At 52.3% G+C, this 14,072-nt stretch overlaps 1 protein-coding gene across 1 annotated transcript; it reads left to right on the top strand.

Annotated features, from left to right (window-relative positions):
* Positions 1–7,627: 7,627 nt before the first annotated feature.
* Positions 7,628–12,575, top strand: LOC113985968 (ubiquitin carboxyl-terminal hydrolase 42-like). Its single transcript, XM_039378182.1, has 11 exons — positions 7,628–7,707; positions 8,291–8,491; positions 8,878–8,985; positions 9,061–9,163; positions 9,290–9,357; positions 9,518–9,588; positions 10,128–10,210; positions 10,519–10,630; positions 10,964–11,104; positions 11,313–11,413; positions 12,155–12,575. The coding sequence occupies exons 1-11, from the start codon at positions 7,683–7,685 to the stop codon at positions 12,330–12,332; spliced, it is 1,191 nt and encodes a 396-aa protein (XP_039234116.1). The 5' UTR covers positions 7,628–7,682; the 3' UTR covers positions 12,333–12,575.
* The last annotated feature ends 1,497 nt before the right edge of the window (positions 12,576–14,072 follow it).

A 14,072-nucleotide genomic window follows, 5' to 3' on the forward strand; every position in this document is an offset into this window, starting at 1 on the left:
TTTATGGAATTCCCCACTGTGAGGGGAGGACTGGGCATTCCTGCCTGAACTGGAGAATATATAAACCTGGAGTTTCAGAACCTTTTTACCACTCGTGGGATCCAGAGGAGGACTGCAGCTCACCGCTCTCAACCAGCCTGAGACCACCCCCCTCAACTGGACTGCAATCCCCACTTTTGACCAGACTGCAACAGCTCTCCCACCAGCAGGTTTTTCCCTCTCCCTTTACTTTGGACTCGGGGGGGGGCCCAAGGAACAGCACTTTGTTCATGGCCCAGGGTGCTGGGTTCTACATTTGGGTTTTGTGGATTAAAACCAATTGCTTGTCTGTATAATCAGACTTATTGGGCAAGGGGGGCCCAAGGGGGGTCCAAGGGGGGCCCAAGGGGGCTGGGCCAGGGGGGGAAGGGCTGCAGGGGGTGGATCCCGGAGGAGGAAACCCGCCAAAAGCGGCGGCCCAGCCGAGGGAGGAGCCGAGCGGGAGCACAAAGAAGAGCAGCCCAAAGGTCCTGGCGGTGGCTCGGCAATGGCGGGGGGGGCGAGAGCGGTTTGGGGGCCCCCGTGAGAGCCGGGGGGGAACCCCGGTAGCCGCGGAGTGGGGAGAGCGGAGAGGGGCGATCCCGGAGCTGGGGGACCCCCGGAATGCTGGAGGGGGGGGAGCAGAGAGGGAGCGCCGGGCCCCTTAAGTGGGGGTCCCGGAGAGGGGGAAGGCCTTGGAGTGTGGAGAGGAGGGGGGGCCTTGAGGCGGGGTGGGAGCCGAGAGCGCCAAGAGGGTTGCGAGGGTGGGAGGCGAGAGAGGAGGGCCGGCCGGCCCCGGGAGGCAGAGTGGGGAGAAGTGAGCCCTGGGACCCCCCTGGCAACACTCAAGGGGACCCCGGCGAGTGGGAATCCCCCGGAGCCGCGGGACCCCCGTCAGCCCGGAGAAGGGGGACCCCCAATGCAGGCAGAAGTGCCATCAGGCCAGACAGGGGGGACCCCCCTAACCCCAGAGAGCAGAGAGGGGGAACTCCTGGGAGGGGTTTTTGGGCTGAATGTTGGTGTTTTGGGGGTTTTTATGGACACAAGATGCCCGGTGAGTCCTAGAGCTGGACTTGGGCAGGAGGAACTCACAAGGCAACGCGCTCACCCCTTGTTTTTCTCCCCCAGCAGGATTTCTGCTTCCCAAAGCTTGGGCGGATGGAGGAGGAGGCTGCGAGGAAGAGGAAGATGCCGCGGGCCCCCCAGGCAGGTGAGGAGGAAGTCAGTGCCCCTTTGGGTCGGTCTTTTGTGGCCGTCCTGCCGGGGCCGGAGTTGGGGAGATGTCCTTGGGCTTCCCTGTGGACCGGAGGCAAATCCCCTGCGTGTCCTTGTTGCTTCCTGCCCCAGGCCCCGAGGTGAGGCCGGAGAGCGCGGAGGACAAATCCCGGCGGCAGAGCCTGGTGGGAGAGGCCGTTTTGAAGGGCTCCCTGGCGCAGGAAGGCAGCGGGGAGGAAAAGGGCCGGAGATGCCCCCGCAGGAGGGGCTCCAAAGCCAGCCCACGGGGCTGTGAGGAGGAAAGAGCCAGCGTGTGCCGGGAAGGCGGCCGGAGCTTGAGGCGGAGCTGCGAGCTGGTGGTCCCTGAGCAGCCTCCCAGCAGGGAAAAGCCCTTCAGGTGCTTGGAATGTGGGAAGAGCTTCAGGACGAGCACCAACCTCCTGAGGCACCAGCAAATCAACAGTGGGGAACGGCCCTACACGTGTGGGGAATGTGGGAAGAGCTTCAAACGGAGCTCCCACCTCCTCAGCCACCAGTACATCCACACTGGGGAACGACCCTACATGTGTGGGGAGTGTGGGAAGACCTTCACTCAGAGCTCCATCTTCCACAGACACCGTCGCATCCACACTGGGGAACGGCCCTACATGTGTGAGGAATGTGGGAAGAGCTTCAATCAGAGCTCCAGCCTGCTCCGACACCAGATGATCCACAGTGGGGAAGGCCCTACACGTGTACGGAGTGTGGGAAGAGCTTCAGGGACAGCTCCAGCCTTTGCAAACACCGTTGCATCCACACCAGGGAATGGCCCTACAAGTGCTTGGAATGTGGGAAGAGCTTCAGCACAAGCCCCAAGCTGCTCAGCCACCAGCACATCCACACTTGGGAACAGCCCTACACGTGTAGGGAATGTGGGACAGCTCCACCCTCTACACCCACCGTCGCCTCCACATCAGGGAGAGGCCCTTCCACTGTGGGGAGTGTGGGAAGAGCTTCAGGCAGAGCTCTTCCTTGACCTCCCACCAACGGACCCACCAGTAATGGAAGCCCCGAGTGCCCCGACTGCGGGAAGAGCTTCGGCCGCTGCTCCAACTCCATCAGCCATGGGAGGAGCCGCGTTGGATGATCCACAGGGACCCCCGTTGGGCACAGACCTGGTGTGCTGGTTTTAAGGTAAACCAGCAGGGGAAATGACAGTGGTGACATCACGGGGACATCGATGACATCACAGGGACATTGGTGACATCTCAGGGACATTGGTGACATCACAGGGACAGCGGTGACATCACAGGGACAGTGGTGACATCACAGGGACATCAGTGACATCACAGGGACATTGGTGACATCACAGGGACAGCGGTGACATCACAGGGACAGCGGTGACATCACGGGGACAGTGGTGACATCACCGGGGGTTAATTTTGGTGTGAAAATCTCCTGCTTTGGGCAATAAATTCTGGCTCCTCCTCTGGCATCTGGCAGTTCTACGTTGGGAACCAGGAATGGGAATGGGGACAGGGGGAATGGGAATGGGGACACCTGGAATGGGAATGGGAACACCTGGAATGGGAATGGGAACATTGGGAGCAGACAACAACAGGAATGAAAATGGAGACATCAGGAACTGGGAATGGGGTCACCTGGATTGGGAATGGGGACACCAGGAAATGGAATGGAGACACCAAGAACTGGGATTGGAACACCTGAAATGGGAATGGGAATTCGTGGAATGGGAATTGGAACACGTGGAATGGGAATGGGAACATTGAGAGCAGACTGGGGACACCAGAAATTGGAATGGGGACACCTCGAATGGGAATGGGAACACCTGGAATGGGAACAGGGAAAACAGAGGTGGGATGGGAACACCTGGATTGGGAATGGGGACAATAGAAATTGGAATGGAGACACCCGGAATGGGAATGAGAACATCAAGAACTGGGAATGGGGAAAACAGAAGTGGGATGGGAACACCAGGAATGGGAGGAGGGACAATAGGAATGGGAATGGGGACACCTAGAATGGGATGGAACACCTGGAAAGGAAATGGAAAACATTGAATGGGAATGGGAACACCTGGAATGGGAATGGGGACACCAGGAATGGGAATGGGGACACCTGGAATGGGATGGGAACAACTAGAATGGGATGGGAACACCTGGAACAGGAATGCAAACCCGTGGAATGGGAATGGGAACACCCGGGCCTGGGCTGTGTCCCTGGTGAAACAGGAGGCCAGGCCCAAAAGAGTTCACGAAGAAATTTGGGCCTGCTAACAAGCTCCCAACATCCAAGACCATCTGTGCTTGTTCTGTTCTACTGACTGGAGCAAAGCTTCAGAGAATAGTACAGGAACATGTCCTAGGCCTAGAGGGGATAAATTAGAGAGACAGCAGGATCAGGGAGACATTGGAAGAGGAGGAATAGGCCGGGAGCCAGGGCTTTTTCCAAGCTTCAGGGAGCGGGTCAAGAACAATGGAAGAGAAGGAAGGTCAAGCTGAGGAAGATGAGTTGAAGCCCCCAGAGCCATGGAGGAAGAGTGGAAGTCCCCTCAGGATTGAGGGCCAAGAGAAGCACCGCCCCAAGCCCCGCCTGAGCTCCACCTCTACTCCGCCTGTTATTAATATGCAGAGAGAGATGTTGGAATCACTTGAAAATGCATTTAATCCCAGCTGAAGATTGTATAAAAATGCTGATTTTGTGTGAAGCCTTGGAGCAAGTTTGTCCAGCGCGAGCTGGCTTGCTCCCAACGTTGAAGAAACAAATACCTGGCTGCTTAAAGAGAAAAAAGCCTCTGAGCAGTTTCTCGGACCGATTTTTGGGATTCAGCGCCCAGTCAGTCCCAGGATGATCCCAGTCACTCCTGATCTCTCCCAGTTGCTCCCAGCATGGGCCAAGCTTCTCCCACTGTGATCCCAGTATGGTCCCAGTTGCTCCCAGTTGCCCCTAGCACAGATCCAGTCACTCCAAGTATGATCCCGGTCTTCCCTCCTGACTGTCCCAGTCAATCCCAGTTGCTTCTATTGTAGATCCAGTCACTCACAGTTCCTTCCAGTTGCCCCCAGCCTGGTCCTAATTCCCCTTCATGTAGTCCCAGTCACTCCTAGTACAGTCCCAGTTACCCCCACCATGGTTGCAGATACTCCCAGTATATCCCAGTAGAGCCCCCAGCATGCTCGTAGTCCTTCCCAGTCACTCCCAGATGCCCCAGTAACATTCCAGTTTCCCCCAGTATGATCCCAGTGACTCCAAGCCACTCCCACTATATCCTAAGTGGCCTCCAGTTGCTCCCAGTAGCCCTCAGTGTGGTCCCAGTTGCTCCCAGTAGGATCCCTGTTGCCCCAGTTCTGGTCCTGGAGGGTCCCAGTGTGCTCAGATCCTGCTCCCGGGGGGTCCTGCTGGGTCCCAGTCCTCGTCCCGGTGTATCCTGGTGTCCCGGTCCATCCCAGTCCGTCCCAGTCCATCCCAGTCCATCCCAGTCCATCCCAGCCAGTCCCAGTCCGTCCCAGTCCGTCCCAGTCCCTTCCCAGCAGCCGCCGCCGTTTCCCGGGTCCTGCCCCCCCGCCCCCCCAAGATGCTGACGGGGGTCGGGGCTCCGTCTTTGCCTTCGTCTCCCTGGGCCTGCCTGGAATGAAGGGGCCGCTGGGACACTGCGGGACCTCCTGAAACCAAAGGAACCCTGGGAGAATTTGGATACTCCTGGAGTCAAGGCACAATTGGGACACTGCAGGGCCCTATGGAAAAAAAAGGAACCTTGTGACACTGCGGAATTCATGGAATCCAGGGGCCTTTGTGACAGGGGGGCCTCATGGAACCAAAGGAAGCCTGAGGTGTTTCAGAAGGTCATGGAATCAAGGGGCCACTGGGGCACTGCAGGGCCTCTGGCAATTAAAGGAACACTGGGACACTGGGGCAGGACATCCCCCCTGCAATGGCCCCAAGACAATGCCCCATTTGCAAAGGGGTCAGTGCTGAGCTGAGAGGGGGCCAGGACAAGGCAGGAGATGTTGGACCCCAGACTGGTTTGACCCCAAATGAAGCCCCTGATGGTGAGGGAAGCCCTGGAGTCCAAGGACTGTCAGTCCATGGGTTTCTACCACAAAGGGCCAGTCCCCTTTCCCAGGGGCAGGTTCTTCCAACAGAACCCTTCTTGGGGGGTGTGGAGATTCCTGCCTTGGCTGGGGACCCCCCAAGGTCACTGCTGGAGGTTGAGAGCAGAGATCTCCCCACCAGCGCTGGTCTGGGGGAGTTCCATCCATCTCTAATTAAGAATTATTGCTTGTTTGCCACCTTTAATAGAATTGCTTCAACAATTGCTTTAGTGTAGTGCCCTGTGCTACCTTATCCTGTACTACTGGGAGTTTTAGTGTTTCTACTGTTCACTAAATAATTCTGTTCTGTGTCATCATTTGCAAAAATAAATAATTCATTTTCTTTCAATAGATCTGATTTGCCATCATTAAAGCCTGGGGGACAAACGTGGTTCAGTCCCCCCTCTAGAATTGCTCTAAATTTCAACTGTTGGCACAATGCAAGGCTGAGATTGGATCCAGCAGCCCCCAGTACCCCAGAGGAAGTTGGGAGCTCAGGGGGACCACCCTTTCCCAACCCCCCAGTGCTCAAAGACCCCCATGGGACCGTCCATCCCTCCAGACCACCCCCTTTTTCCACCCCTCTCCCTGGTTCTCCCACTTTTCCATGGTCCCCTTAAGCCCCAGCCCCCTCATGTTTAGTTTGGGGTCTCAACCCCCACTTTTTCCCCCTCTCCCACCCCATACACATCATTCCCCCAATCCCCACCTCCCTCATGCTCAGTTTGGGGGTCCCACCCTCCCCTTTTTCCCCCTCTTCTGACCTCTCCCACCCCTTTCCCATCATCCCCCAATTCTCAGCCTCCCTCCCTCTCCACTTTTGGGGGGTCCCACTCCTCTCCCATTCAGTCTTGGGGTCCCACCACCCCTTTTATCCCCTCTGACTCACCGACCCCCCCCTTCGGCGCCGGACGTGCAGGGGACAGCTCCGCCTAACACGCGCGTGCCCTCACCATCCAGAGTGGGAGTCTGGCTAAAGTTGCGGCTGATCCAAACCTAACCAACCCTAGCGGCAGGAGTAAATGTGAAGCTGCTAAAAAGCCATCCAGGAACGTTTTCAGAGCTTGAGGACAAGACAGCAGCTGGGCGGGGGCCAGCAGCCAGCCAAGGTCCTCCCAGCGCAGCCTCTGAAGGGTTCCTTTGGCAGTCCCAGTTCAGGGTCAGCCCATGGTTGTACCCTGGGGGCAGATGAAATTAATTGGAAAGGAACCCATAAGAGTCCAGGTGCTTTGCTAAGAGTCTCACCGATAGACGTGGCAGTGAAACCCTCAGCGTCTTGGGGGCCAGAAAAGCTGTGACCTGGCTCAGTTACAGCCCTGAGCAGGCTTTTACTCCTCAGGCCGTGTGGCTCAGGGAAGGTGTGGGAGCTCTGTCAGAGGATGACTAGCCCTTTGCCACCAGCACGGGGGGAGGGCCAGTGGCTTCCACCTGGCGGACGTGCCATGTGGGTTCCTGTGCCCAAGAACCATGTGGTTCCATGTGGTTCCCTGTGGTTCCATGTGACCCCATGTCACAAAGGGGCAGAGAAGTGGCACCCATCCGGTATCCTGAGGAGCGCGCCAACGAAAATCAGTTGGACAGAGTTGGCCTTCGGGATAACTCAGCTCCTTCCTTTGCTACTTGTGTGCCTGCCTTTTTTGGATGGTTTATTGTTTACTGACCATTTCTCCTCAACTTTCCTCCTCTTTCAAAGGTAATGCTTTGACTTTTGGCACAGATCATAGAGCAGGGTATAGGGGATAAAAGTATAGGCTGATTTATACCTTCCGAGCTGTAGGCTGAGCTGTTACAACTTTTATAGGCTGGCCAGGTATGACCTAGGCTAGAATTCCAGTTTGCTGATTCTTGGGTTTTTTTCCATAGCCTAGGATAGGTAAGCAGGGAGGTGACTGTAGTCTGAGGGGATGGGCTCAGCCCACCTTGATTGCTGTGGGAGGGAGGGAGGCAGAAAAAGGAGAGCAGCAAAGGCAGCAGTTAAAGTAGTGGCTGAAAGACGGTCACTCCTAGGAGGTGGGAAAGCCAGAGGGCTCTGTTGCTGAAGCAGTGTCAGGAGAGCAGCAGGGCCTCTTCAGAGAAGGTACCGTACATTGGAGCATTTCAAAAGGGCCTTTGAACCCGCTGTGAGTTGGTGCCCCGCGCCTGATCATAAGGGCGTGAGCTGCAGCTCAGCAGCAGTTCCGAGCACCACTGAAAGACTTGGTGGGGGATGCCGTTCTGCGTTTCTTTAGAGTTTTGATACTTTCGGTGAGCTACAGTAATTTCTTTGCAACTAGGTGACGGGATTGGTGCTGTTCTCCTTCTGGAGAGAAAGACATCCTTGGTCATCTAAAGCATTGCACTCTCTTCCTGAGAGAGGCAATGGCCACAGCAGGGAACGACTCCTGTGAGTAATAGCTTCACCAGCAGGTTTGGACTTTGTGAACTGCCACAGGCAACTGACATGGCTGGTGGTCAAATCCCAGAATGATGTGCTCACAACCTAGAGTGATCTCTGGGATGTTTCCTGAGAGCAGTCCAACTGACCCCCGTGTTTACAATTAGACCCAGGAAAACACCTTTTGTCGCTCCTCTGACACTAGGTACAAGACTTTGAAAGCTGCCATTGCTCGTAGAGAGGTCTGCCATCCTTTGTGTTACCTTCCGTGCTCAGTATTTACTTGTTTTCAACAAGTTACAATCAGGAAAAGGGATGGCTTCACTGATAATCCAGTCTAGAACTCTACTGAGAAAGGAAGGTAGCCTGCGGCCCAGAAATCAGATGGTGGGTTTGTTGGACTCTCAGCAACGTAAACAGGGGAATGGATTTTTCCAAAACAGTAAATTTAAATGGCACTGTTTAAGCTTCCCCTGATGTTGTTGGGTTGGCAGTTGAAGCAGATGGTCCTGAGCGCTCCTGTAGAGACCTCACTGTTTAAATATGCCTTTGTGCCTCGTTTCATCTCTTTTCAAATGGAATTTCCCTGCAGTCATTGCCGAGGGAATGACTCCGCCACAAAGGATCCTCTTTCCCCCCGAGAAGATTTGCATGGTCTGGCAGCAAAGACAGAGTGCTGGAGCAGGACTCCGCAATGTGGGCAACACATGCTTCCTTAATGCTGTCCTGCAATGCCTGACATACACCCCGCCGCTGGCCAACTATCTGCTCTCCCGGGAGCACAGCCAGGCCTGTGAGTACTCTTAGGGACATCTCCCTGTGAATCTGTTAATCAAATCCCAAGGATTCCCAGAACCTGAAATTTGATTTAGGAGAAAAGCAGCCCTTTGTCAGCCCCAGAACTTGTGTTCTTTGTACACTCAGGAGCCACCTGTCCTGTCCAGCTGTCTTATTCTTCATGAAGGCACATCTTTCTAGCTCTGGGTCTCTATTCCTGCAAGTTAAAACCTCAGTTTAGCATTCCTCTGAAGAACATTTTCTATGCACTAAAACGTCCCGTGCCTGTTGAAACACTGGGAGGAGTGGCATATTGCACTGGAGTGGGAGTGGAAGAAGAGGAGTATTCCACCACTAGGGATATTTTGCTAACCAGAGGACCTTCTCTCCCTCCCTCCTCAGGTCGCCAACAAGGCTTCTGCATGATGTGCATCATGGAAGCGCATGTTAACAAGGTCCTGCGTTCAGTCAGTGCCATCCTGCCTTTGGCTGTTCTCAGGGCTTTCAGATGTATGTGATTTCAGGTTCTTTGACAGGTTTTCTTCCCTTCCTGTAGGAGACAACTACTAACTTCCTGTTTCTTAGTCATAGGAGAACATTTTCAGCTTGGCAGGGAGGAAGATGCCCATGACTTCTTATGCTGTACTGTCAATGCCATGCAGAGAGCTTGTCTGAGTGCAAGCAACGAGTAAGCACAAGCAAGTTACCTTTACAAAGTTCTGAGCCCTTTGGACTCTTTGATGTGGCCTCATCAAGGAAAACCTCCAGCCGGGGCTTGGAGGAAGTAATGCTCTGTCTTACTACTTGTTTCCAGCTTGGACATATCATCTCAATCTACTACCATTATCCATCAAATATTTGGAGGCTTTCTGAGATCCAGAGGTATGTTTCTACAACAGCTGCTCTCCTTGGCACTGCCTGTGCCCTTCTGGCTGCCTGTGCCCAACAGCTGGCCCTGGGACTAGCAGGACAGGTACAATGAGCACAAAGCAGTACCATCGTTCAGCTCACCATTGCTCGGCATTTTGATTTTTCCTTCCAGTCATCTGCTTCAGCTGCAAAGCCATTTCTGATTCCTATGAGGCCTTCCTGGATGTCCCCTTGGATATCAAAGTAAGAGCTTTTGCAGTTGTGCTTCAAGACATGGCAAGGCTTTTCAGAGTCAACCCATTTGTCCTGAAAGCATAGACTGTGAACACCAGAGGTCTTGGTCGTGGATGGGAAGGGGAACGGATGTTGTCCTCCTGCAGAGGCCATGGCACTGGTCTCTCTGTAGGTGCTGGCTTGAAGCTGGACAAGCACCCATTATGCGCTCTGCACCCTTGACATATCCTCATCCTTCTTTCCTTTGCCCTCCTTCAACACCAGGCTGATGGGTTGGATTGTTTTCACTACTGATGACCCTACATAATAACAGCAGTAGCTCAATGGCAGGTGAGAGAGAGAGGGAGCTCTTGATTGCCCCTGAGAACCTCTGGGACAGGGGAAATGTTCAGCACCACACTCTCTTTCTGGCTCCTTCTGGATACAGCTTGCAGATTCATGGCGGGTCTCCTCAGCATCAGCTACAGGGGTTTTCTTGTCAGCTCCTGCAAAATGTTTGGGCCAGGGCATTTGCTGTAGCTCAGTGCACTGATTTCTCAATTCTCCAGGCAGCCTCATCCCTCACTGCAGCTCTGGAGGACTTTGTAACACCTGAGCACCTGGATGGTGAAAACTGCTTTCAATGTAGCAAGTAAGATGATTCCTAACAACATATTAACACTAGACTCTGTGGGAGGGGGCTACAAGTCATTGAGCAGAAGTCATCTTCTCCTGGAAGTTTACTGCACACTGATGAGACACAGTTTTGTTTGTCTGGTTTTTGGGGGAGGGGGGTTGGGGTTTTTTCTTTGTTTGTTTGTTGGTTTGTTTGTTTGTTTTAAATATGGCAGCGAATTGCCTTAAAATAGCATAAGGATGCACGAGACAAGAAAGGTTGTCTGACTGCCTTGGTGGAAGATAGGGTGCATTTCAGCGCTGTGCTCTGTGCTTGGTTTCAAGGTGTGAGAAGAATGTTGCCGCCACTAAGAGGTTCACTGTCCACTGTGCACCCAAGGTTCTCGCTGTGTGTCTGAAGAGGTTTGACTGCTTCACTGCTGGGAAGATCAGCAAGGTGTGTACACTATTGGTGTGCAGCTTTCTCTTCAAGAAGCAGATTTCCTAAAGCAGGATGCTTGTCACAAGCTGCTTGTGTTGGGTTTTTTGTGGTCCCTTCTGGGGAGTGGAAAGTTCCTGGGGGAAGACAGGCAAGCACTGTGCTCTGATAGGGCTGCTTTGACTGAGAAGGGTTTCCTGCCACCCAAACGATTTTATGTTGCTTTATGGAAAACCAAGTGCCCATGAGCCCCCGAGATGTATTGATACACCTGGACTGGCCCCTGCACTTGGTAGGCTATTTCATGTCACAGACCAGGGTCATTTCTGAGCCCTCTTGGTCTCTCCATAGCTTGTAGAGTATCCGGAGTACTTGGATCTTCGCCCATACATGTCTCAGGCAGATGGAGAACCACTCCTCTACTCCTTATATGCTGTCCTGGTGCACAGTGGTGTCAGCTGTCATGGAGGACACTATTTCTGCTACACAAAGGTAAAAGAGCAACTTCCTTCCCAATGGGGAAAAAGGTGTGCTGGGGAAGATAAACTTTCCTGTCAGTGTTACTGACAGGCAAAGTTTTGGGGCAGAAGGCCTCCTTAGTGGCTGGACTGCATTTGTTTTGACATGCTCTCGGTTTGGCAGTTTCCTACCCGTGTTTTTGGAGAGAAACCATGGAGAGATCCTTGCCTTTTTTTTACAGGCCAGCAATGGATTGTGGTACCGGATGGACGATGAATCTGTGCAGCTGCGTTCCATTGACACAGTTCTCAGGCAGCAAGCCTACCTGCTGTTCTATGCCAGGTAACAACCAGGATTCAAATATGTTCAGAATACATTTCCTTTTCCTCATTTGCACTTGTGCTTCTCACCTTCCTGAGTGTTTTTCTCATCAAATGAAATTTGCTGTCAAATCTGAACTACTCCGTGTCTGTCCTTTACTGGGCTTCAGGCTGCGGCCCGGATGGAATCTGCTACTTGCCTGGTCTCTGATGTTGACTCTTGTAGATAAGAGGACTTAAAGAGGACCTCCAGGAAAGATGGGGAGGCACCATTTGTCAGGGAATGTACTGACAGGATGGAGGCTATCAGTTTCCAGCTAACAGAGGGCAGGTTTCCATTAGATATTGGGAAGGAATTCTTTGCTGTAAGGGTGCTGAGACACTGGCACAGGTTGCCACAGCATCTGTGGGGGCCCCATCCCTGGAAGTGTTCAAGGCCAGGTTGGACAGGGCTTGGAGAAACCTTGGAATAGTGGAGGGTGTTCCTGCCCACCACAGCGGGGTGGAACAAGATAAAGTTAAAGGTCCCTTGCAACCCAAACAAGTCTGTGAATTTATGAAATGGAGGCTGTGGGAGGTATAGAGATGAGGTTTTTGTTGGGACAGAGGCAAACTTGGTGGGAAGACCCTAGCTGAGTTTCCCATTAGTGTCCTTGGTTAAGTCTTCTCTCTGTCATAGAAGCCTCTCTGAGAAAATGACTGAACCCCAGAGAAGGTTGCAACAACAGCTCTAAACTGAGATCACTCTTTTGTTTTTCTCCAGATGCTCTGATCTGAGAATTGGAGAAAGGGCTTCTTCCTCCCTGGCACCATCACATGCCCCTTCCTTCCTCAGTCCGTGTGTGGCCAGCAGCAAGCAGGCGGGCTCTGTTGGACCACAGGGTCTGACTGGTAGGACTAAGGTAACTTTGGGGTCACGGGTCAGGGCATCAGAGGAATAGTGGATTTCTTTCTGGGATCTCAGCATTTCTCTTTTGCCCCTCACACACCGCACCTTTCTTCACAGCCACAACGCTGCTCCCTCTCCAAGCATCCCACCTGGATCCATCCCTTTGGTGCGCCTCTGGCCTTTTGGTCTTAGTAGCCCTCCAAAAGAGCCTTTTGGAGGCCCCAAACTGTCCTGTCCCAGAACTTGTAGGGGTTCCCCACTGCTCTGATCCTTTCAGGAGAAAAGGGCAGGAACTCTCCACAGCTCTCTTTGCAGGGCGTGAAGGACACTGGCAGGGAGCGGTCCCGGAGCAGATTCCCTCTGTGGGGCAGGGATCTGCGCAGCTGCTCTGGGGACACCACAGACTATGACGACGCTTCAGAGAGAAGAACTGGTCCTCCAAGTCGTGACCGTGGTCCTAGGGATAGCACAGCTGCCAGGCCTTCCAAGAGGATCTGCCGGTGGGCTCCCGCTGCCAGGGCTGCTCAGGAGCAAACCTTGCTGAGGCAGAGGGAGCCAAGCAGATCTGTGCGGGGAACTTACAACCTTGGCAGCCAGTTTGTGCAGTACACAGACTATGACCGCTCACTGCGGAAGAGAAAGAGGGAGAGAACAAGTCCTCCACGTTGTGACCAAGTCTTAGTGAATCCTGCAGTTCCAGGGCCCTCCAAAGCCAGCTCCAAGCAGGCTCTCATGCTCCGGGCTGCTCGGGAGCAAACCCGACAGAGGCAGAGAGAGCAGAGAAGATCAACAGGGCGGGGCTATGATTGCCACAGCCAGGTTGTGCAGCACACAGACTACCGCCCTTCAGAGAAGAAGAGGAGGGTTTCCACGCCCCAGAGATTCACGTCAGACAAGCATTCAGGGCACTCTGGCAATGATGGCGTTGGATTATGGCCCTGGCTCAAGCAGAACGGAAGACTAGCACTGCGTTTATTAGCCAAGGCATCCTTGTTTTCGACACGCCTTCTCAGACCTGAGTGAATGATTTAGCTAAGTAGATGATAGTTACAATAATATAGAAATATCATTAGAAATATAGAAATATATATAGAAATATAGAATATATAGAGAGAAATATATATAGAAATATAGAATATATATACAGAAATATAATTTAGAAATATAGAAATATATATAGAAATATAGAATATATATATAGAAATATATATAGAAATATAGAATATATATATATAGAAATATATATAGAAATATAGAAATATATAGAGAAATATAATGTAGAAATATAGAAATATATATAGAAATACAGAATATATATACATAGAAATATATATAGAAATATAGAAATATATATAGAAATATAATATAGAAATATAGAGAGAAGTAATACTTTATAATACATTATTACATGTTATATATATTCAGCAATAGATAGTAATGTTATAAGAAATGTTATTAAAATAATAAAATAAGAAATAGTAAAATACTGTAATCAGAATTATTTATTCCACGTTGTACACAATTATAGCTACAAACATCTCAGCCTCGGCCATATCAATCAACAGAACTGGTCTACTCTGGCCTCCAATCGGGAGGCCTGGAGACACACCATCTCTAACGCTGCTGTTTCCTTTGAGAACGCACGCAGAATCCCTCTCGAGGAGAAAAGACAAGGGAGAAAGAATCATGTCTTGCAGAATATACCACCTAGGGAGTCTTTCTGCTGTGCCTTTTGCAATCGGATATGTCTATCTCACATTGGCCTCCTAAGCCACCAGCGTGCCTGTAACAA

This window comes from Pipra filicauda, unplaced genomic scaffold, assembly GCF_003945595.2.
Source record: "Pipra filicauda isolate LSUMZ 115617 unplaced genomic scaffold, ASM394559v2 scaffold1304_size18782_pilon, whole genome shotgun sequence".
In the NCBI taxonomy this organism is placed as follows: domain Eukaryota; kingdom Metazoa; phylum Chordata; class Aves; order Passeriformes; family Pipridae; genus Pipra; species Pipra filicauda.

What these genes read in the sequence shown, in the direction of transcription:
- LOC113985968 (XM_039378182.1), top strand. Translation starts at nt 7,683, where the DNA reads ATGGCCACAGCAGGGAACGACTCCT. An exon ending in CTGCTGGGAAGATCAGCAAG is followed by an intron (nt 10,631 to 10,963) that starts GTGTGTACACTA and finishes GTCTCTCCATAG; the next exon opens with CTTGTAGAGTATCCGGAGTA. An exon ending in ACTATTTCTGCTACACAAAG is followed by an intron (nt 11,105 to 11,312) that starts GTAAAAGAGCAA and finishes TTTTTTTTACAG; the next exon opens with GCCAGCAATGGATTGTGGTA.